Here is a 24457-nt window from a genome sequence, read left to right as displayed (position 1 = left end):
ATTCCTATTGTATTTTTCAAAAACCCTAACACACAAAACAGCTCTGAGAGGTGAGAGCTCCTTCACTCAGCTGGGTGTCAGGAAGGCACCATCAACTTGAATCTCACACATCTGCCATAACATTTTTTATCTACTACTGCACAAGTAATCCTTAAGGGCATTATTGTTGTTGAAACATGCTAGAGAAGAAAATATTTGTTCTGTTTTATTTTTCCTCAATTTATTTTCTGTTTGCAGCTGAGAACAGACAATTTCACTGTTTCCCTGCAACAAGCTGTTAGTTATTCAGTTTCCTCTGTCATTTGTCTCTCACAGAGCAAACAACACAGGAGAGGGCCTTCTTTAAAAACAAGAAACTGCAATTGTAAAAAATCACAAAAGTTGGTAGGCAGGATTCATGGCAATGGTAGTACTTACATTTATTTTTAAGATCTATTTTAAAATTGACCAGATGTTAAGTTGATGCTGTAACTTAATGGTGGTCCTTTATAGGCACTCATTTCTAAATTAGTTTTCAAGATCATACATGTCACATGGGCCTGGTTGCATATAAAATTTATGTCCACAACTGCATGTATAAATGTCCAAAGAGAAGTAGCAGGCACACTAGTGGGCGTGTTTGGATGAAACAGGGGCCCTAAATTGAAGTGGTGGGTTTTTAAAAACACCACTTCAACTTAGGGTCCTTTAAACCCCCGTGTTGTGCACATACTCCGCTGACTTACCTACCTCTCCGGTGGCAGGGAAGGGAACAGCCATGGAGGGAAGCACCGGGCCCCTGCATAGCTCAGACAGGCAAGCAGGCTTGGGGTGCAGGGGAGATCAGGCTCGTCGCTTTTCTTGGGCGGAGGCTGCCATCCTAGGCTGCTGCCAGGCTGGCCGGCGGGGTTTCTTTGAGCTGCACGGAGCCTGGTTCTTCACTCCGCGGCTGTAGGGGCAGCAAACTAAAACTCAGAGGAGGAGTTTTAGTTTGCTGCGCCCCAAGTCATTTAAGGCGCATTACACCACCGAATTTGCTAGAACGGCTGGAATGAATGTGCAATACGCCACTGACGCATGCAAACACCAACACCATTAAAGGAGTGCAAAAGCATTTAGCTTGTGTTAAAGTGTCATGCACACATGCCCCTCCTTTCATTTACATACAGTGATACTAAAATGTTTTACAGTGGATGCATCCACACATGCTTTTAAGGTGAAGCAATAAACTCTGGCCCATATCATTCCAGAATTTATTGCTTCTGTGTGCTGTGTCTTCATGTGCACCCTAGATGGCAGCATGTTGAGTTGTGTTGCAGCAGCCCTGGCTGGCAGGAGACCCGGGGGCTCAGCTTGCTATCCTGGGGCTGCTCCATCCCAGCTCAATGTGCTGCAGAGGGTTTGGTTGGGGCACAAGGATGCTCCATTGTGGGGCTAGCAGGCAGGCAGCCCCGCCACTGAAGCACCCTCATGCCCCACCCAGCCCCATCAGCATCTACACATGCATTGCTGCAGATTAAAGAACTCCACCGCAGGCTAGTACTTGTATGTACAAGTACTATCCTCCTGCACAGTTGATTAGTTTACTCCTTCTTAATAGCACTGCATGTGTAGACAGTGATGTCTTTCTGTGGAATTAATTAGTCCGTTCTGCAGTAATATCTCGTGTAGATGTGCTTAGCATTTGTTTTCTGACTGCTGAGGAACACAGAAATAATTAAGGACAGAGTCCTGCAACCAGTTCACTCATGTGAGCAAGCCCATTGAAAGATCAGGGGAAGGCCTTCCACCCAAAATATCTGGATTAGTCATCCATGTTCATGCTCCTAACTTGAGACCCCATGGGAGTTAAGAGTTAGAAAATGACACTGGACAATTGTCTGCATCTTTAAGCACCAAACTACTCTTTGTGCCCAGATTTCAGAGCTTCTAAGGGGAGTTCCAGGTATTCAGCCCCACACCTTTTGCAACTGCTGCTTTTTAGGGACTCAAGCAGGAAGGCATGGGAGTGACTGAGGCACCAAAGTCCACTTATGCGCCTAGTAGGAGGGATAGAATCTGTCTCTAGTTAGGCACACAGGGTTAATTAATATACTGCAAATGTGAACCTATGTACCTGTCTGAGGGTCTCAACTCAAGCCCCAGTCTGTGTAATAATGCTGGCAGTGATGAGCCTCCTTTGGATTAAGGGTCATGAGTTGTATCTGTTTGCTAGCTGTAGCATTCTCTTGCTGAGCTCTCTTGAGAGCCATCTTCTACAAAGAAAGCAGCAGCCCCTGCACTGAGAAGCTGATGTTCTAAAAAGACTTGTTTCATGGCTTTTAAACTATCTAGTATTGTAAATAATGGAAATGAAATGCTCATACGGGATGCAGGTTAGTCCTGGAGACAGAAACCCTCTGTTTATTCACAGAACAGGTTTAGGGTGGGCATCTGTACTCCCCCAAAGTGCTAAGTGTGACCTCTGACTCATTTGAGGGAAATATGAATGGTAGAGATGGGAAGGCTTAATAACGTGTCTCCCTCATCCCCCTTGGCTTTCTCTCTGCTAACACATGATCCAGCCCTGTGGTGTATTTTCTTGTGTCTTGTTCAGCATAGACTTCAACATTGTACGTGTTGGGTCTTCCACCCCCTCCCTTGGTAGGCCATTTGTCAGTGTTGTTCATTGCACTTCAGCAGAGTTTTCCTGATGAAGCAGTCTACAATGTCAGTTCGTCAGTTTACTCCTTGGCCCCCTGCTTCATGTGTAGGTCTGTCATACACCTGTAGGATTAACATAAAACCTTTTCAAGTCACCCTTCTTTACCACTTAGCCAAGTTATCCATATCCAGTGTTCCCTCCTGTCTAAATCCATTCACTTCCTTGTTGAGTTTAGATAATCTTCTCTGCACTCATGCAGTTTCCCTCTACATCTCTCTGATAACCAGAGCTGTGTGAAATACTACATGCAGTAGTGTGACTTGGATACCTATGAGGAGATGATCATCTCCTGGCCCCAGGAAATGAACCACTGTCTATGCCACCTATGTAAGCACGAGCAGTCAGCAGGTAAAATCCACTATCAACCTGCACAGAATTTCGGCATCCGACTTAGAAAACAAGAGCTGTGTAACCCTGCAGGAGCCACATGCTTGCAAACAAAGAATTCCAGATGTGTGGGATTAGATGATGGCCACCTACCTATTTTCATGTGCAAGAGAAACTCTGTAACACTTGGTGCTCCTTGAACTAGATGTTGCCTCTGCCCTTTTTTTTTTACCAGCCCCTGTATTGTGCCAAGAATGTTATGATTTCCAGCACTGAGGAGAAAGACTCAAGGATTTTGCAATTACACTCTTTTTTAGTGCTGTTCAAAATGCATCCCACTGCCAATTGTCTTTCAGTGTATTTGCCCTTTCCTCTGCTGCATGGCCTGAGTTAGCTGAGATTTGTTGCAGTGATTTCAGTAAATGACGTGGCATCCTTCCTTTGGGAGATATTATGAGCTGGCTTTGATTTTAGGATTGACAGCCATATAATTGGAAGTTCGGTCATTAGGTGGATCAGATTTAAAGAAGAAAACTAAAGGCTATGCAGTTTCCGAAATCAGAGCAGGCTTTGGGGAGTATTAAATCCAGCACTGTATTGCTGCAGAACAGCCTTAATATAGTGAATGCGAAGGAGGAATGAACAAAGCAGGGCTGCAATATTGAATCATAAAGCGGCAAACCCTTGGCCCCAGTCACAGCCTGAGTGAATTGGCTGTGTACTAAAAAGGTCAGCATGTGGCTGGGTCTCTTCACAGCTGCTTCCTGATGACTATTGTAGTACAAGGGGAGTAGTGAAGCTCATGACTGATGCAGCTTGCCCCAAGCAGTGGCATCTGACTCGCCTCCAACATGTCTGAAAATGTACAGAAGGTGCAGACACTTTTTGCAGACTTCCATGTCCCTTACCCAACCACTGCCCCTCTAAATGGCAGGACAACACCATATCCACTGAAGAATGGGGTCCTCTGCACCTGTGGAATAATTAAGTAGAATAAGAGGGAATTAAGAGATGGTACAAATGTGCACAATACAGAATAAATCACCTGAAGGGACAGCACTAGGGCATTGCTGTGTCCTAACCAGAACTTTGGAAGGACCAGTGAGATGAGTACCTCTAGTGAACCTTTCCCAGATTTGAGGGACCATTGCATTGTAGGCAGAAGTTTGGGATCACCATGTAACATTGCACTCACACAGCACTGGCTTTCTGGGGAAGGTTAATTAAAACAGCTCAGGGCACTATTCTCCAAGGTTTACCACCTAGCAGCACAAGCTCCCTAGATGCTACTTACAACTAGATTTTCTATGTGAGCCTTCTCCAACATACTAAGCTACTTTTAAAATCTCACCAATTATTTCGGGGGCCAGGATCTTGGAAGTCTTGTTTCAGATGTGGGTTCTGAACAGTTTTAGAAAGCCTGATTATGTGTCTTACTATTCAGTTGCAGTGCTTTAATTAAAGATAATCCCAGGAACTGGGTATTAATAAGGAGAGTATGGACAACTTTAGGCAATAAAAGTTGAGACAGACAATCATTGGGGGCCCAGTTTTCAGTGGTAGAAGCACCAATATTTGACAATTAAAGTAGAATGAATAAATGATTGGAACATGGAGTTCTGGTTTGAGTCTTGCATGGGACTTTGGTCTGAAATTATCAAATGCAAAAAGAAAAAAAGAAAAGAAAAATTAATTCCTGTCCTCCCATTAAAGCATGGAATGTTTCATTTCGAGGAAGATGGCCCAGAGCTTAAGAACCTCATTTGCTGAAACTCCATTTCAGTGCAGTCAGTATTAATAGCTTCGCAATGAATAGATTAGATGCTGCAAGTGACAACAAACCTATTTGAGACAAATTTAATAGGCAGGCTTATTGAAGTTTATTAGCTGAATCTTGTTGGCTATTAAAAGTACACAGCTTGATAAATCTAAATGTCGGAGCGTGTGTTTGCAGGTACCAGCAAAATACTGAAATATCTGCCACCACCCCCAGCAAATGTGTTTCATTTCACTCTTCATAATTGCATTAATTGTTTGAGTAAATTGGACAAGAACATTTGGAATAACAGTGTTCTTTAAATACTTGCCAATTCTGTCTTTAACATTGTAAAGGGCATTACTGAACACTGATCAGGAAGGCAAAATGAGAACATTAGGTTTGACTAATACAAGTTTCCTTTTCTGCCTTCTATGTATTTGTTTTCTCCTTTTTTCTTCTTTTTTCTTTTTTTAGAGAATGAAAAGTAATAAGTTAATTCATACTGAGCTTAATAAAAACTGGCTATAACTTGCAAACTTAAATCAGTGTAGCAAGGCTGTTTGAGCAATAGCAGAATTGGGAAATGGAATTCTTTCCCACAGTTTAGCCTTAGGGGTTTGGATAAGAAATTGTTTTATGTCAGCTGTTTGCACTGTGAAAATTATGTTTCTCATCTCATTCACTGGTCTCAGTAAATTAACCATAATTTCCAACCCCAGTTGTGGCCAATACACAATCTTTCAATACAAGGAATGTGCCAGTAGTCTGTCTGGTTTAGGTTCTGTGGATGCTGGCTCAGAAGAAGGATGGTTCTGTGGTGAGGGTGGTAGCCAGGGTCTCAGAAGACACAGCTAGAATTCACTTTTCTTCCATGGATTTTAGTGCGACCGCAAGGAAGTCATATAGACCCAGATCCTCAAACCTACCCGGCTTCCATTAATGAAATAAAAAAATAAAAAAACAAAACCAAAAAAATCTTGTTTGAGGATCTCTGTGCCTTATATGCTACTTCCCAATCTGATAAGTGGCTAAATACATTTATGGTTTATATGGTTAAATACATTTAAGACACTGAGGCATGTGGGTACTGCAGTGATGTAGGCCACAGAAAGATGCATATGCTATTTGCAGTAGGAACAAGGGACTGCAGGGGGTGTACAGACTTCGTTGTACAGTAATGTATAGCAGTGATGTTCTAGGGCAGAGGTTAGTAACAGATGGCCTGTGGGCCAGATTCAGCTGGTTGAGGAGGGGAGCTTTGCTTATTCCACTGACATAGGTGGGGAGAAGGGGGCTCTGTACATGATGCACTGAAGCCTAATCTGGGCTGAAGCTCTGGATTCACTGTACCACAGCTGGGAGGCAAGGAGGAGCATTGGGCTGGTTCAAGAGAACTAGCCCACCTGGAGCCTAAGTCAGGTTGACCCTAAAACCTTGCCAACTGCTGTTGTAGGGTGTTTCAGGTTAGAGCAGTGCAAATAATGGATTTTTTTGCTTTGTGGCTGAAAAGAAAAAAAAAATCAAACATTATTAGCATTGACCCAAAATGAATAATTATCAGGAGTTGTTTTTGGCAAAACAAAAGGCTGAGAAATGCAATTTGGGCCAGCCCCCCTCAAAATAAATAGAACGTTTTATTTCAGGTTAAATTAAAGGCTTTTCTCTTTTTCATTTTGTAGAACTCTGCTTTCCCTTTTTTAATTTAGAAACATGGGTCAGTTTTAATACAAAAATACTGTTTTCAGACAAAAAATCTAAATGGTTTCTTTCAGATGATGAGTTTCAACTGACATTTTCAGTGCAGGCTCTTTTTTCCCTTTAGTTGAAACTATTCACTGAATTTGAATTAAACTCACAAACAGTTTGGTACCCCCTGGAAACTGCATTTTTCTAGTAAATATGCTGTTCGCTGAAAAAAATAAATGTACCCAGCTCTAGTTGATGTTTCTTCCTTTTGAAGTGAGTGCTGGCTACTGCAATCAGAATTTCAGACTGGAACAGAACAGAAAATAACTGAAGCCAGGAACACAGACTGTGTCCATTTCCCTCAAACCAGATCTTTGAAGATGTTCTTAATTGTACAGGCGAAAGGAGCATCTCTCAAGTGGCTTTGTTCAGTTAGAGTCATTTTGAATGGTAATACTTTTTCACCACCACTCAAAGGCCTTTCCTTCTGGTACCCACTGGATAGATCAGGCAGATGATTCAAGTTAATTTAAAGGCCTTCAGCACTGCTTTGTCAGCCAGCTGTCAGCCAGAAGTTATTTGAATTGTGTTCCTGAATGATATAGTCTAGGCTCGACTGACATCCACCTGTCATCTTCCCTTTCATTCTTTGCTTTCATTTAGTGAGTTTAAAAGTATACCTGTACTTAATGGATGTGCAGTCCTCTGTTAAATGCATCACATTGAACTCTTCCAAAATTATTTCTTCATTCAATGTCCTTCTACATCAAGGACCAATTGCTGTCTAACAAAGGGAAAAAAAGGTACAATTTATGTTTCATATAGCAGCTAAAATGATATCAGCTTTCATATGCACGTAAAGTAGATAAACTTAGTGATCTAAATCCTTTATGCATGGTTGTAGTTAGAAGAATGACTATTTAAAAAGTGGCATCTTGGGATTTGATTTTTTTTTTCTCCTGTAATGGCTTCTGTATCAGATCTGCTGAGTTTACAAGTCAAAAAGTTGAACTTCCAGTCCTGCTGCCTATGATGTGAAAATCAAGCTGTGTGTTCTCCTTGCCTCTTAAATCTTCACCATTAATAGGGACATTCAGAACATAAGCTCACAGTTTCACTGATAATGTATAAGACCTTCCTCACTGCTTTGTGGATATGTTGGATCTGCATTGCTAACTGTGGTCCAGCTTGTTTTCTTCTGTGAAATAAGCAGGTATGACTTTCAGTCCAGGAAGTACATATGTTGAGTGGAGCCAAGTTGAGTTCTGTGAGAAAAAGGACTATGACTATTTTGGTGATAGCAGGAATTCATTTGGAATTTGTTGGCTCTTCTTTCTATAAGTTTATTTTTAGCACATTTTCTAGCAGGTGATTTTGCAAACGGCCCTTTTAGCCACACCACCAAATATAAACAGAATATTTGTGAAAAGTGAGTTTCAAGTCATATTTTTTTTAAGATTCTTTCTGGAAACCTGATTCTAATGAACATTCAGGGTCAAAAGTCGCCTGAGCCTCAACAGTCCACCATGCTAGCATGGGCCATAGAAGAATGATGATGGCAGGCCCGCATATGTCCACTTTTGATTCCCAAGCTCAAATGACTAGATTTACAGCAGACCATGGTCAATTTTTGGTGTGAATGTGGAGTGAAACTTGAAGTCATGGCTCTGAACACATAATACTAGATTGTAAGTATTTTGCCGCCCCACCCAATATTTCTGGCATTACTTGTTAAATAATACTCCATCATTGAAGTGATGCTATAAAAAACTAATGGGACTATTCCCACTGCCAGGAACTGGTCACCATGATTATATCTAAGGGTATCTACGGCCAGGTCTACACAAGTTTTCCTGAGACAAGGTGCCGCAAAGCAAGGGCCTGGAGGCTTGGGGCAAATGTACACAAAACAAGAATTGTCCAAGAAGAAAATACTTTGTCCAGGAGGACCTCACTCTGAATTGAAACCAGGGTGGCTGGGTCAGGTGACTCAAACTTTTATTTTTCTCTACAGGTACGTGGGTTTTCCCAGGATATCCCATTTGTGTCTGTCATCTTAATGAGGCCTTACATGTTACACTTGTTGAATACATTATTCATTATAAATTACTCACCTGACTGTAGTCTTTAGAAAAGGATTGCTGTGTTCACAGGGTACTTCCCTGCCCATAAGGACAGGGAATATCCACCTGGAGCTAGGTCCACATCAGAAATCTGGAACTGAAAAATCCTGAACTTCAGACTTGAAATCTAAACCTAAATCTAGATTCAATTTGGACTGAACATAATTCCACTTATGAATGGTTTATTGAAATGTAAATCAGAGTGTTGCGCTTAACAGCCTTTGCCTGTTTGCAAAGGCAGATCCAGGATTTTGTGAAGGAGGGTACAGGAGCAGTGGTTGTCCTTACTGGCAGATCTCTTCCCCTCCCCTTTCTTCCCCCTCCCTCATGTCCCCTCCCGTTTTAACCCCCTGCTCATCACTGTCCTGGTCCCCACTGTCCCCAGTTGATGCATGGGAAGTGGGGGAAGGTTTTAAAGCTGTTCTTGCCCCCCCACTGAAGCTGGGCTGCACATGGAGCTAGGCTTGGTCAGAAACAGCAGCAGCAACAGCGGCAACAGGGGTGGGTTCTCTTCCCCTTTCCCTGCTCCCAGGCTAGCAGGGAACAGCCAGGGGGACAAGGTAGGGAGGAGGAACCTGCCTGCTGCTGCCGTTGTTCCCAGATGAGCCTGCTCCTCCTGTAGCCCAGATAGAGTGAGCAGGAGTGGCCCTGGAGACTCCCCCTGCCCCTGCCCTTGCCCCTGGGGCAGCTAGGGATAGGGGCACAGTGGTGGGTGGGTGGGTGGGGGAGGGAGAGGGGAGGTGATGCTGAGCATGAAGAGGAACAGGGTGAGGGTCTTACCCAATTCAGGGACTTCAAAAAAGTCAGCTTTTCCTGTGGCAGCATCAACTGAGAGGAGGATGTATCTGTACCACTCCATCCCTTCTGGATGCACCCCTGTCTGTACATTATTTTCTTCAGAATTACCATATTTTTCAGTGTATAGGATTTACCCCCTAAAAGGGTAAAATGGCAAGGAACTGGGTTTTTTGAAATACATGTGATGGAATTTTGATCTTCTTTTATTACAGTCATTCCAATTATTTTTTGTTACACATCTTTTGGAGGTAATTTAGACTGCCTTTTGGGGACAGGTTGAGAGGAGGGACATGTTTTGTACAGTAGAAAATGTGATAGTTTCTGCATGTTGTATGTGATAATAGTATTACTCTTTAGCTACTGGACCTGTTTTTTGTTAGGTTCAACTGGCTAGAGGAGGACATTTCAGAGGATGTCAGCAAGGCTCCCTTGATTTTTGGGGGACATTTATGTGCCACACAGAGTGCAGACAACATGTTGAATAGGCAACTTGAATTCATGTAGAGTTTCTTGTTAACTAATATTCCAGTCAAAGAGGTGGTGGTCAGGCACCATAACAAAGGAAACAAAAACTAAGTTTGCTGAATAAAAGGATAGTCCAGGAAGCTGACAAGGGAGAGCCATTTGATCTTAAAGACTATCCCTAAACTCTAGTTAAGTACAAAAGAGGCAAGGCCATATCTTCAGCTAGTGTCAGGCTGCAGTCCCCTGGTGAAGCTAAGAAGCAGGCCATAATTGGATAAAAGAAGAACAAATGACCAACACGTGCTTCTCTCTGTACATATCAGGCAGCCTGCCAAAGGCGAGTCAGACAGATACAAATGCACGTACTGATGGAAGCCCCTCACACACAGAGTCAGTCCAGAGCAGTCTACTTGTGCGCAAGGCTTATCTTCTTCTGCTCTTAAACTTGGCTGATACATAGGGTGACCGAATGTCCTGCTTAACCAGGACAGTCCTGGATTTCAGAGGCTGTTCTTGGCCAGCTGTTGGGAATTATAATGGGCATCCAAGAAATGCAGGGGCATGGGGTGCAGTCCAGCCGCTCCACCAACCTGTAAGAGCATGGGGGGCTGGGTAGAGGGAAACGGCAGTATCCCGGATTTCCCAGATGATGTCATGGATTTCTGGGATTTCCATTTGGTCAATCTACTGATGCACCTTGCTGCTCACCAGCAACTTTCAGACCTACACTTCCCAAACCTTATTGCTTCCATCGGCTCCTCCACACTTCGATGTCATATCACATTCTGCTCTCTGTTGCCATAATGTCTCTCATACCCTGTTGCTAACCACTCTGGTTTGTCACATTGTTTCAATGGAGGCCAGTAATACTGTTTTTACTAGCTACCCATCTACTTAATCTTTTTTCCTTTTTTTTTCTTTTTTTTTTTTTCTCACAGCCAGTTGTTACCAAGGAGTTGGAGTCTTACAGAAACTCTTGATATTTTTAGCAACCATGCCATTTAGATCACATTTCCTATATTTGGCTTTGCTCATTACTTATTACCAAGGACATTTTCATGTAGGCAGGATTGTTGTTTGCTAGCTCACCTGCTCTTGTTGCTCACTCTTCCTCTGAAGTCCTAATCCTCTGTTTCTAATAGCCCTGTTGGTTGCTATGGTGATGATATCATGTCACAAAGAAAGCAGGATGATAATTTGAAAATATGCCAGGTGTCGGGGGGGGGGGGGGGGGGGGGTTTCCCCCACTGACCCTCACTTCAAAAAAGAGAGCATGATCTTGGACTTTATTTATTTATTTTTTTTAATTAAAGCTTTAAATATAGGCAGTTCAGAACCTGACTGCCGTTCTCCCCTCTCAGGTATCTCTCCAGGGCCGTGAAAACTATGCCTGTTTTGTTGATTAAGAGGTAAGCTCTGGCAGGCAAAGTTAAGGGCCGTGTCGAAGCTACTTAATAATACTATTGTGAGTTATGCTCTTTTCATGTTAATTTTTCTATTTGCTGTGACCCTTGTTTTTGGTTTTTTTTTAAACGAAGGAAGGTCTTTGATCACAGCCAATGTTTAAAGCAGCAAAAAGCAGGTGCAAAATCTGAGGAGCATCTAGATCCCAAATCTGAATTTGTTACACTGTAAATCCAGAAGAAGCCTCCTAACTTTAGGGGAGCTATTATGGTTTTACATCACTGTGCCCAAACCTGGGATTTAGCTTTTGATCCTGAAACAATCTAAGTTTAATAGATATGTCCTTAGTAATGAAGACTGAAAGAAGAGAAAGGTAGAAAATAAGATGCTCTGTTTTTTCTTAGTACATATATACACATGATGTACAGAGCCAGTTTCTACCATTTCAGGATTGAATAATCCTTTTACTGCAACAAAACTATTCACAAAGTAAGATGTTATTCACTGATAGTAAGGCTCGAAGGTCTGACCCATGTATGTATGAAATATATCCATCCCTCTCCAATTCCCATGATTTACATCACAGTTCAGGTATTTGTTTAAATTAAAAGCTGTCAGTGGATCCATAATGCATACAGCCCATTAGAACCTGGCTTGTTATGAATTGCTTGCTTTACATTGCACCATGCTTTCTTTTTTTCTGGAATATCAATAATGCAGTAAATTTCAGAGGTTGGTACCATTTGCTAGGTAGCCTAATGTTTTATGATTAAGAGGCAGAGCCCAGGACCCATTGGGCAAACACCATTACCAACATATCACCTTTACAATCCATGCCAGTGTTGTCACGCATGCAGCTGGTCTTGGCAGAGGGGCCAGTTTGCTGAGGCTGACTATGTTTCGTCATTGCCAGGGAGGTTCATTCTAAGGTTGGAGAGCTATATCAGTGGAAAAGTCTGTGGATAACCTGTATTGCATTTAGAAATGCTCTGCTGCAGAAGTTCTGGAGAAAGAGAGGGAGGGAGAGGGAACGAAAGAGAAGATTGTTCAATTAGACAGAAAGACAGATTTCAGTCTTTAGGTTTCTCAATCCAGCCCCTTTCACAGGCATTAAATCTGCTATAAGGAAATGCAACCTATGACCCCCCAAAATCTGTCTATTGGAATAAGACATTTCTAATTTATCTTTTCTTGAGGTCTAATTGGACAAGAGTAGCCCAAATGCATGCAGGAAGTCACTTTAAAAGTTTTGGTTATGATTAGCTCTGGCTGTTCTTGTTATCCGTATGAACACCCACGTCCTTTTTACATGTTCCTAACTGATTATTTCCTGACTCATTCAAAACTTAAGTAAAATCAGGAGCAGCTTCACTGACATCAATAGATCACATTAGTATATAACTTGTGTGAAAATAGAAGCAGGCCTCAAATCTCTCCTACTAGATGCACATCAGATGGATAGATCCAGACACTACTTGCAATACAGTATTGACTCATTGGCCTGTTACTTATGCTTGATTTCTCCTAGCTAAGCAATCATGCAGTCATTTCTTACAGGAAACAAAACTGTTTCCTTATTCCCAACCCCAGCTCATCTTCTTTTACATCAATGTAGACAAAAATATCAGGCGAAGGAATATTTTTTTTTCAAGCTCTGTGGGTGTCTAGGAACAGATCTGAAATGCAGTCCTATTACCATAGCACCACTTTGATTTTTTCTATGGACAATGGACAATTTTTTTTCAAAGGACAGTGTTATCTACTAATGCCATGTGCCTTTATGAGAGAAGCTTGCTGAAAGAGGCTATGAGCCAGATTCTTCTCAACCTTGCCACTATGCAAATGTGAAATAACTCCACTGTGAGCCATTAGGAGTCATAACAGTGTATGAATGATGTAGGAATGCGTTGTGTAGGTTGGAGACAGCTTTGTAGGGCTTCCATTACTGGTTTTCAGTGGTTATTTATCAAGTGTTCAGCCAACAGGGTATTTTTACAGTGCTTTCTCCTATAGGGACTTCATGTGGAGTGGTTATGCTTGACTTATGTGTGCTTATTACAACATGTATCCTCTCCAGAACCCAGCAAAATGAGGAAAGTAATCAGAGTGTTAAACATAGGGGTGGGGTGCCTGATTTTCCCTAGAATATGCAAGGAATGATACACTGTACATCTCAAGAATTGCCCCATACATGCAAGACAAGCCAAAAGTAGCAATGTAGAGCAGAGCCTTGGCTTTCCACTGTCCCCATCCTGACCAGTAAAGAGGTCATGCTACACTCTAGATAGTGCTTCCTGTTGAGTGGTACCATTCTGCGTGCCAAGTGCAATTTGAAAAGAGCATGGGGCCATGAAAGAGCCTGTGCTAAATTGGAAGCATCAGTTTGGAGAAATATTTCGGCTCTTTGGAACACACTACAAAATCAGCTCCATCCAAAAGCGACTTCAAGATTTGTGGTCACCCATCAGGGGCACAGCAGCAACACCAGGGTAACACAGAGCTCCCTACATTACTTTAGCCATTCCCAAGCTCTTACTTGCCCCTGTTTTCATCTGGATAACTATTTTACATATGTATGTTATTCGTGCCCCCTTTCTTCTGCATGTTTTCTTATTTTATTTCCTTTTGCTGTTAATTGGGTTTTGACTTCCTGTCCTCCCTGCCCCATCACTCCTCTCACCAGGTGAATTCATGTCACTGTAATTGGAGGTATCCCTTGGTAACTCCTATGCATGATTTGAGCCCTGCAGGAACTGAGGCTGCTTCCTGTGTTGGGCATCACCATGGAAGTAGATAGGGCAGAAGAATGGCATGGGAGCAGCCAACTAATGAAGCCTTTGCAGCGTGTTTGCAAAGAGTGGCTGCAGAATAGGGATCATTGCATTTCCCTCCTCTTTCCACCCTCTTGCACCCTCCTCCTGGCTTCATCTACCCCCCAGCCCCTGAGGGGCTTTTGGCCTGGTGGGGAAGTGTCCCCTAACACGTGAATCCACCACTTATTTTATCCCTCTGACAGCCACAGAGAAAATTGCTTCCCACTCCTGCCCCTAGCTTGAGGACTGATCCTAGGTAACTATGGTAGGATCTACATTGGATATTGACTGTGTCTTCATTATTAATTTGTGGTCTTCTCCCTTTTACCACTACCCTCTCAGGGTCTTGCCAGTGTGCTGTCTCCACCCACACACACACATGCATGGTACCAACCACTTCCATAGTTCCAAACCCGCCTTGAGAAGTGGCATTTAATGCTTCTGACCTGCTGCAAATCAGCTAAGGGTGGAGGGAGTAATGTATTGCTTACAAGGGCTGGCTGTCACCCCACACAAAACAAGGTAGGTCTTTCCCGATATGGGCTGAGCTGCTCTGGTCCTGCAGAACAAGAGGCCAGAAGCTCAGCATCACAGAGAATTGCATTGTATACAGATCTGAATACTGGCCACTCAGCTGTGGCTTGTATGATCCTGAAAGATAGGAAAGAAAGATGATGTGTGTGAAAAATTGTGTGGGCTGAGGAAAGGGAGAAACACCAAGTGTGACTGTCCAAATGGTCTGCACTTGTTCAGTCTGTACAAACTGGCAAGAGCTGTGATGCTCTCACTTTCTGTGGCAGATCCAAGTCAGCTTTGCTGCACATAGTGATGTTAATAAGTAGTTGCAAAACGCAATGCATAAAACTGCATCCCCTCACCCCGCATTGTTAATCCCTGAATCAGAGTTCTCAAAAAAAAGAGCCCTGAATCTTCAGAGGGCTTTCATTTTCCATCTTTCCCTTATGTTTATACATGTTCCAAGAGACCAATAAATAATCCTGAGTCCATACTGAGAGCTGAATGTATTGTTTCATGTTAGTCATTATTATTTCATTCATTTGGCACTTTCTGGAGAGTTTTTCCCATTGTGTAGACTGTCACTTCCTTTTATTTATTTGTAGCAAGCATGTGAGCGTATCCTTGCTTACCCACTGAGCGACTGGGGAACCACCATAAATAGAGCTTATCAGCTTCCCAATCCATTTTCTTTCACATCGACTTGGATTTGTGCATTGTCAGTAACATCTGTGCTGCTTTAGTGGCCTATAAGTTTTCAAGTCTAATTAGCTGGCTGCTTGTAATCAGGACTATTTTGACTGTTGTCATTCTGAATGTTCTTTTTTCCTTTTTTTTATGCCACATTTGCCTGATTGACCTTTTTTTCTCTGTCTTTCTATCGGGCTGCTCCAGGAGCCATGGCTAATCATCTTATAACCAATGCTCTGCTTCGTCCTCATGGCACTAACAACCCTTATAATACATTGCTCGGGGAATCGGCGGTCTATAACAACCCTTCTGTCAGCATGTACAACACACAAGGTGTGCTGGAGTTTCTCTGTAATTTTTCTAGTGAGAATTCCATTTTATGTAGCTTCTTTAGGCCCATTTCTTTCTTTTTTTTCTTCATTTTTCCTCCCTTTGTTTTTTGAAACTGGGCACAAAAAAAAAAAAAAAATCCTCCCTTCCTTTCATCTTAGTACCTTTTTCCATTCTCCATAGGCTTTCTCCACAAATGACCCAAATCACTTGGATAGAGACTCATCAGATCCATCAAGACATACGTGGTGGTTTCAATTTTGTTTGGTTTTGTATTGTTTTAGTCTTCAGTATGTATATTGTTGGCATATCCATCACTGTTGTCAGTGCATTTCTTTGTTATGTCATTCATATTAGAAACAGAAGCACGTTCAAGGTAAGTAAGGCCAAAATGGCCTTTGACACCAAAGATGCTATTGCTATTGGAATAGCATATGGAAAAATAAATTGTCAATAGTTCATCAATGTGTCTGTCTACAGCTACATAGGGGGAAGAAGGACTTTTGGATTTAGACCAAGAAATCTAAGTTAGTTCCAAAGATTTTTATATTTTTAGAGGGCCGTGATAAATGTATAGACACTAAAGTCAATGCATTCTACAACTGACCTTAAAGACCAGAAAAATGCACAGAACTGGAGACTCTCTCTGTTACCCTTAAATATGGAAGTAAATACAGTCAGTTGTACAAAGAGTCCACTACAAAAATTGTTCCTTTACAACTAACATGTATGTCTTCTTTGTTTACTTTGGTTGAATTAATGGACCATGTCTGTAAATCAATGTCATGATACTTTTGTTATAAACAAACAGTTCTAGTTACAAATGACATTGGGAATAAATCTGGAATTTGAATCTTGACCCTTTGTCTCTGTTCAGTTTGGTGATTCTTTTTTTTTTTTTCCAAGTGCAACTGAATCATTATAGGGTAACTGCTTTCAAACCCAACCATTTTCTAAAATCTCCACTTCTGTTATTTGTACCACTTCCAATTAGGATAACCTACTGCAGTAAGAGTTCTCCAAGGAAGGTTTATAAATAATGATGATAATTCAAGCAGTATAATCATGCTGTAATATACAGCAGTGCATTATTTACAATAGAAATAGATACTGAATTGTATCACTAGGGTATTTTAATTCATACCAAAAAGAGGAAATCATCCAGACTTGACCTTTTATGTTCATAAATCTCTTAAACTATGCTAACTTTTTGCAATAAATTTGATTTCACTAATTCTTTTTAAAAGGACCAGTGCTAAGCTGAAATTGTTCTGAATTTTAAGAGGTTCAGTATATTGCAAATGTTGAAACAAGACTTGATCATCTGTACAATTTTTGGCATATGAATACCTATGTTTTCTTGCTGCAGAAGTAATAAACTATTCAGATTGTCACTGTTTAAAAAGGTACCTTATGCTTTAAGATTAACATAATTTTGTGTGTGTTTTTGAAACTGGGAAGGAAGTTTAAAATTGGATGATAGAAGGTAATGTTGAGTTAGCATTTCGATTAAGTTAAACCGTGGTTTTCAGGGTTGCATGTTGCTGTACAAATGTGCTCTGGTGGAAATGTCAGAAAAGTTTTTTTTAGAAAGTGCCTTACATTTTTTAATGTGTTTTTCTAATTTCCCATAAGGAGCTCCTTTGTATCTTTACTACCCAGTGGAGGTGGGGCGGGGGGTAGAGTCAGGGCCCAAATGTTTGTAAATATGCCAGGTACAGAGCTGGTTAGGCTTCATTTGTGCTGACTAAAGGAGAATGGGACCAGTACTGTTCCATTTAAACCACTGGAGTTTTGCCATTGACTTCAGAAGGAGCAGAATCAGACATACTGCTTGAAGAGTTCATTAATATCCATAAAAATATCACAGAAAATAAGGTATTGTAGCCATCACTTTCCAAAGTACATATTGTGAATGGGGATTAACTACTTCATAGTTTGATATACTGTATGTCCCTATGAACATTCAAGAGCCCCTGTAAGAAGCTAACCTCAGCAGACATGGATTTACACCAAAGGCCTTATTAAATCCTTGATTTATAAGCATACAGACCCAACAGCAATTGAATGAGTTATTTTAATTGGGTTGATAATTCATTAGAAATAACTGCTTGGTATCACTGAAGCATGGCATTTTTTCAATGCCTGTATCACAGGCAGTGGGCTTTCCTATATGTTATCTATTGCCATGTCTTGGGGTTTGTCTTGACTAGGATCTAACAGCATGTGATCCAAACACATTAGCTAAAATAGTCTCACACGACACACACACATTCTGCAAGTCTAACATAGATAAGGGAATGGTCCCTTGCACTTTGTTCTGAAGCTTCTGGCTGGTCAAAGGCAGGATCCTGGATAAAATGGACCTTAGGTTTGATCCACTCTGGATATCCCTGTGTTCTCGTGCATGGATTTAACTAGTGATACAGGTAACATGGTGGCTACCTTGTCTGCACTCGACTTTTATGATGTATTAGTTGGTACATTCTAGCAAAATGTTTTTAAAACCCTAGTCAAGACAAGCCTTTTGGATTTGGTATTTCCAGGGAAGAGAATCCCTGCTGTTGCTCTCACTTGCAAAAGCAGAGCTGAGCACTAAGGGCAAGAATCTGCTTTTTCAAGTATTTGACTATAGTACAAGTTGGGTGTGAATTACTCGTGACTGCACACCCTAGAGCTCCCATGCTGTACTCTGTACAGAGCCACAGCTTTGGGTGAATTTAAGAGCCTGCTACTAGATTCTGAAGTCCCTTGGAAACAAGGGAAATACCCTTTGGATCAGGACTTAAAAATTAAAACCCAGTCAGGCCCATTGTGACAAAGGAAAAAGTTCTTGACTCCTTCCATGGAACAGGAGTTTGGCCAAGAAAGATTAAACAAGATGCTAGTTGAGAAATCCAAGGGCTCACTGAGCCCAACAGGTATTCAAGGAGTTGCCAAACTGCTGACATTTGGAACGGACAGATCTGTGTTCACTGGGTAGAATGAAGGATCGAGTCCAGTCTTGGCCGCTTGGATAAGTGATGGATTTTTTTACAATTGCTTTCATTGAAGGTAATTTTAAGAGAAGATGGAAATAACATAACCAGCTATGTTTAAGTGACACTGTGCCACAAACCAATACAAACTGGGAAACTGAAAGTGAACAATGACACATTATCCACATCTTTGGCTGTTTCTTTTATTTCCTGTCTCCCAGAGTAGCTTCAATGAGAAATGCCATAATTGGATCTACTACCTTTTCTTATAATTGTTTGAAAAGTACATGTAATTGTCATGTGTTTGGTTAAAAAGAAAAGGAAAAACAAATGCCGCCTTACAAAATTTATAAATTGCCAGCAGCCCCATGATGATCAAAATCACTAAAAAAGCAGTGTGGCAAAAGACGGAGGACAAAACATTGTAGCAAGGAAACGGATTTCAATTGCAACTGCCAGGGTTATTATAACTAACAGTAAGTAAAGACATTCATTTTAAAACTATAAAAATAACATTGCTGGGGTCTGTCTCTTTAAACATAGCACTTACCAACTTAAAGATTTCCGGACATTTTTTCTTGGTTTGTGTAGCACCCTGAACATTTATAACAATATTGGGAAAAAGTTTCAAAAGTGATTTATTTTTTAAAAAATAGTGTATTTACTGTTGTGCTTAATTTTTTTTCTGTCTAAAATGTCAATATTTTTTACCTGAAATAAACCATGTAACAGATTCATGTATTCTGGGCAGTGAAAATTATTTCCGTTAACTCTTTTTTCTGCATATCATCAATTTGCTTTTTACTCATGTTCCTCCTACTGTCGCTGTAAGCTTACTTGTTGTTTTTTCTTTCCTTTTCTTCATGCTGTCGTTTAGAGCCCTACAGAGAGACAAGTATGGGAGTAAAGCTAAACATTGCATATCAAATGTAATTTTTTTTAGTTCACTTTTATTGCATCACATATAGATGATGTAGTTTATAAAAAAAAAAAAAGAAGTTCATTTCTCACAACTTTAAAATCAAAAGAGTAAAACTCTTGGATTTATATGTATATGTATATGTGTTTGTGTGTGTATATATATAAATCCCTATGTGTGTGTGTGTGTGTGTGTGTGTGTGTGTGTGTATATATATATATATATATATAAACACACATGCACACATACACAGAATAGATGCTTTTATTGTCTATTTCTTTTTTTGTGTGTCTTTTACCCAACATAATTCCTAAGTCTCACATAACTGTGTGTGCGAGTTAAATTGTTTCTAATTTAAACATTTTTATTTACAAAGTTGTAACCTTTTTTTTGTTTTATATGGCATATTTCATTGTGGAACCAACTCTATTTCCAATGCGATGCATCCACTTTATTTTCCTACAGAATCTTCCAGCCTCCAATTCTATGCATTGGCAGCAGAAATAACAATCAGTGTCTCAATGCATAAGTTTCCCAGCCATGACCATCAAACAGACACTATAGTAACAATCACTCATTACATAGTCCCATTAAAATATTTGCTTTTTATTTTTCCTTAAACATCGTGGATTGTTTACCCAGACCTTCCAACATGAAAATAAATGGCTTTTGGTCTATGTCTGTGGATGGCTAGTTTATTTTATGCATAGCTTTCTGTTTTGTTTGGAAATTGACAGTATGCATCAGAAATCCAAAAGAGGGGTGACATATTCAGGACATTTCAGTCAAAGAAAGAAAAAAGTCAGCAGTAGCTCTTTCCAAGCTTCAGCAGCCTTGCTACAAATATTGCATCACAGATATAGACGAATCCATATTTTCAGCAGGTACACTAGCAGTGTACTAAGGTTTTTTTTTTTCTCTTGTTGATGTGAATGACCATTAATCTTTTTTGTCAATAAACAGCTGCTCTAACGCACCGCTGCTTGTTCAGGGTTGTCTACTGTGTGGGACAACATCTGAATATTTTGAGAAATTAAATGGAAAAATTTCATGCATTCTCATGTTTGTGCTCATTCATTGGGTTTCAGAGGCCAATAAGAAAACCATGGCACTTTAACATCCCAGGAACCAGTCTCTCCTCTCATCTACCCTGGTTTTACTCCATTGGTTTCAAAGCAGCTATCCCCCATCTTCGCTAGTGTAAGCAAATGAGGAATCAAAGCCAGGTTTTTATTTATGGTGTTAACACACTTATGCAAATTTATATAATTAATTAGTTCAATCATTTCAACATGACCAGTTTATCCCCAACAGTCATGCACCTTGTTTCTATGGTATATTCCTTTTGCAATTCAGAAAGAGAGAGATATTTTTAAAAAAGACAGGCAAAGTGTTAACCAAGTGATCGTGCTAATGGGAGGTATCCCATGCCCCCACTTACGAAAATCCACTCCTTATAGTCTACAGTACTGTAACTGGCATAGTATGTACTGTAGTTTGAACACAGCTACGTGGTTTAGAAAAGGACGCAGAAAACATTTTTGAAAGAATCAGGAATATCCACACATCTATGTCCCAATAATCTCCAGGACATGACTGTATTATAACATTTGGTAATACCCATCCATGCTGGCTGGCATTGTGCAAAGCATTTGGTCATGCCCATGTGACAGAAGATATACAGCATCTAATTTCTTTGGAAATATGATTTAAAAGCAGAAAGTGATTTTTCTTTTTAAATCACAGCCATTCAAGCTGGAACAAATTCTGCCTTTAAACTGTGTACATGCAATCTCATTGCTTCTAGTAGCATCTGTAGGTGAAAGGGAGGACATTTTTTTCCGTGTATCACCTTAATTTACTAAATGGCTTCCTGTGCTTTGGGAATGATATTGATATTTTGTAAATACAAATCCTCAGTTGGTCTGCATTTTCATAGTTGCATTGACATCCATTATACCAGCCAAGGATCTGCCCTGTAGATTTTTTTGATTTTTTTTTAGTTCTAAGACAACATGTAAAACAAGCCAATATGTCCTTGGGGAGCAGCTGTGTAACACCAGTAGAAGGTGTTTGCAAGAGAGGAGGGGGCATTCTTTCTGACACCCTGCTTCCAAAATAAGTACAATGCACAATGCTTGATATCTTTTTCAGTGGAGAAAAGCTTAATCTTATTAGCTAGTGCTCTTGTTCCCTATTGAAGTATTTTAGGTCCCTTTATTTATCCCACAGTGATACTCCTGCTATCAAACCCCAATTTTTATGTGTTTGGTTATTTATTTTTACATGGCTACCGGGTAGCATAGCAACACAATAAAGTGTTACCGTGTAGAAAAAGTGTTTTGGCTGTGCAAGTCCTGCGTGAGTGTCCTGTTTGTACAAGTCACCCTCTCTTGTGTAATGTTTTTCAGAGGGGCTTCTGAACAATGCCAGGGATACAAGTGTCATGGATACTCTACCACTGAATGGTAACCACGGCAACAGCTACAGCATTGCCAGCGGCGAGTACCTGAGCAACTGTGTGCAACTCATTGACCGTGGATATAACCACAACGAGACTGCCCTAGAGAAAAAGATCCTGAAGGAACTCACCTCCAACTACATCCCTTCCTACCTGAACAACCATGAGCGCTCCAGTGAACAGAACAGGAACCTGATGAACAAACTCGTCAACAACATTGGCAGTGGGAGCGAGGATGACGCCATCGTCCTCGATGATGCCACCTCCTTCAACCATGAGGAGAGCCTGGGCCTGGAACTCATCCATGAGGAGTCGGACGCCCCCTTGCTGCCGCCAAGAGTTTATTCCGCAGAGAACCACCAGCCTCACCACTACACCAGGAGACGGATCCCCCAAGACAACAGTGAGAGCTTTTTCCCATTGCTAACAAACGAGCACACAGAAGACCTCCAGTCACCCAACAGGGATTCTCTTTACACCAGTATGCCTGCACTGGCTGGCATGCCTGCCACAGAGAGCGTTACCACCAGCACCCAGACCGATCCCCCCCCAGCCAAAAGTGGTGATGCCGACGATGTTTACTACAAAAGCATGCCAAATCTAGGCTCCAGAAACCACGTCCATCAGCTGCACACTTACTATCAGCTAGGTCGAGGCAGCAGTGATGGTTTTATAGTCCCACCAAACAAAGATGGGACTCCTCCTGAAGGAAGTTCTAAAGGACCCACTCACTTGGTCACTAGTCTATAGAAGATTAAGGAAAAATTAAACAAACGCCCCTCCGTAACACCTGGTTTACTGTTCTGAGTTAATACAAGCAGTGGTAATATTGTGTGTACTCCTAAATCTTCATGCTGTTCTAAAAAGCAAACAAACTCAGACTTTTTTTACTGGAATTTTTAGGCCAGCCCAGAGAGAGAACAAGAACCGCTGAAGTTCCCACCCACTCTTCTCTCCTTCCTCAGACAGACTTCATTATGTTAATGAAAGAGATATGACAGATAATGGCACACTTTGTGGCCTTCTCAAGTTATGATGTGTTTGTTTAAACATCCTTGATGCTAAGTTGCTATTATTACCATGGACCTGATTTTAAAAGAAAGAAAGGCCAAATCATGCATTTGCAACTAGTAGCGATGATGCATCTAGGTGGGAGTGCTGCACAAAACAAAAAGCAAACAACAAAATAGCAAAACTGTTTATTATGAGTCTGTATCACATCATGGTTTTCGGTCACTCACTACTCGGTTTAACTGCAGCTCACTTAGCTGTGGGAGCAAACAAAAGATCTAATGAAATGGAAGGGAATTCTAGAATTGTATGCTAAAGGCATATTTTATGTTTTGCTGTATTAACTGATGATAAAAACTAATGGCAGAAAAAAATGGAACAATTTCTATGTAATGTACAGATACTAGCATTGCACATATAGTCTGCTTTCTGTTCCTCCAGAACTGGCGTCCCTGTTCATGTAGTGGGAAAAAAAAAAAGATTTTTTTCTGTTGTGCTGGTCTTGCAAGTTTGTCTACCAGTAGGAGCAAGGTTTTTTCATAAGTCCTTTTTTTGCCATTATTTTTTTCCTTTAAAAAAAGAAATCACTGGGCAAAAACAAAGGTCACTTTCTAAGGATCATTTTTAGTAATGCGATCGCAAGTTCTTTTGAACCAATGGATTTTTTTTCTCTCACTGTATATCTTTCTTCGATTGGTGTATTGCCAACAGAACTCTCTGTGATTAGAGCAGGACAAACTTTATGTTTACAGTGCACAACTGAATAATAATAATAAAATAATAATACTATGAAACATTTGGCAAGCAGTCCCTCAGCCAGGCAGTAGGTATGGTTCTAGAAGCCAGGAGATCTTTTATAGGCATAGTGGGGCTTCTGCACGTGAAAGGATATATCCCTGTAGGAGTTAAGAGTCTTCACAGCTCAGTCTGGTCCCCAATCTAGGCATTTGTACTGCAGTGGTTAAAAGGAGAATTGACTCATAGCAAGAATTTAAAAGCAAACTATTTTGAAGTGATAAAAAATAAAAGAAAATTTTCTGTTCCATTATTTTCCTAACAGGAAATGTATTTATTTGACAGGATTTTAAGTAATGTAGGCTTTCCAGAAGTAAATTAGCAGCACAGATTATAATTTTTTTTTAATTTATGATCCATTTTGTATGGTCTCAAAGTTGAATGACCTCATTACTAATATTTGTTGTAAAAGTGAAACTTGTTTGCCAACCAATAAACAACTGATTAAGATTTAGAAGACACAGTCTGTGTGTACCGTACAACTGAGCTTTCTCTTCATTTCTCTCTCCCTTGCTATCCTCAATTTAAAAATTGTTATTACTTTAGGGTACAAGTGAGCAATGGTAACGAAAAGAACCCCTAGCCGAATAATTTAAGCACGAGCATTGTGACTGACTCAGGATCTAGGAAATGAGGTTAGTTGTATTGGTTTTGAGGCAGGGATGAAGTGGATCTCCTTTTAGCAGGTTACTGCAGGCT

General features: G+C 40.7%; 1 protein-coding gene across 1 annotated transcript in view; it reads left to right on the top strand.

The window, feature by feature from the left end:
• The window catches only part of ADGRL3 (adhesion G protein-coupled receptor L3), a 312615-nt gene extending 288407 nt beyond the window's left edge, over nt 1–24208 (top strand). Inside the window, exon 21 of the mRNA XM_014520156.2 lies at nt 21903–24208. Within this exon, the coding sequence (XP_014375642.1) occupies nt 21903–22702 (800 nt within the window). The 3' untranslated portion in view covers nt 22703–24208. The remainder of the gene's footprint in view (nt 1–21902) is intronic.
• The last annotated feature ends 249 nt before the right edge of the window (nt 24209–24457 follow it).

The sequence above is a fragment of the Alligator sinensis genome, unplaced genomic scaffold (genome assembly GCF_000455745.1).
Source record: "Alligator sinensis unplaced genomic scaffold, ASM45574v1 scaffold62_1, whole genome shotgun sequence".
NCBI classification, from domain to species: Eukaryota; Metazoa; Chordata; order Crocodylia; family Alligatoridae; genus Alligator; species Alligator sinensis.
This window is presented reverse-complemented; position numbering and strand designations above follow the sequence as displayed.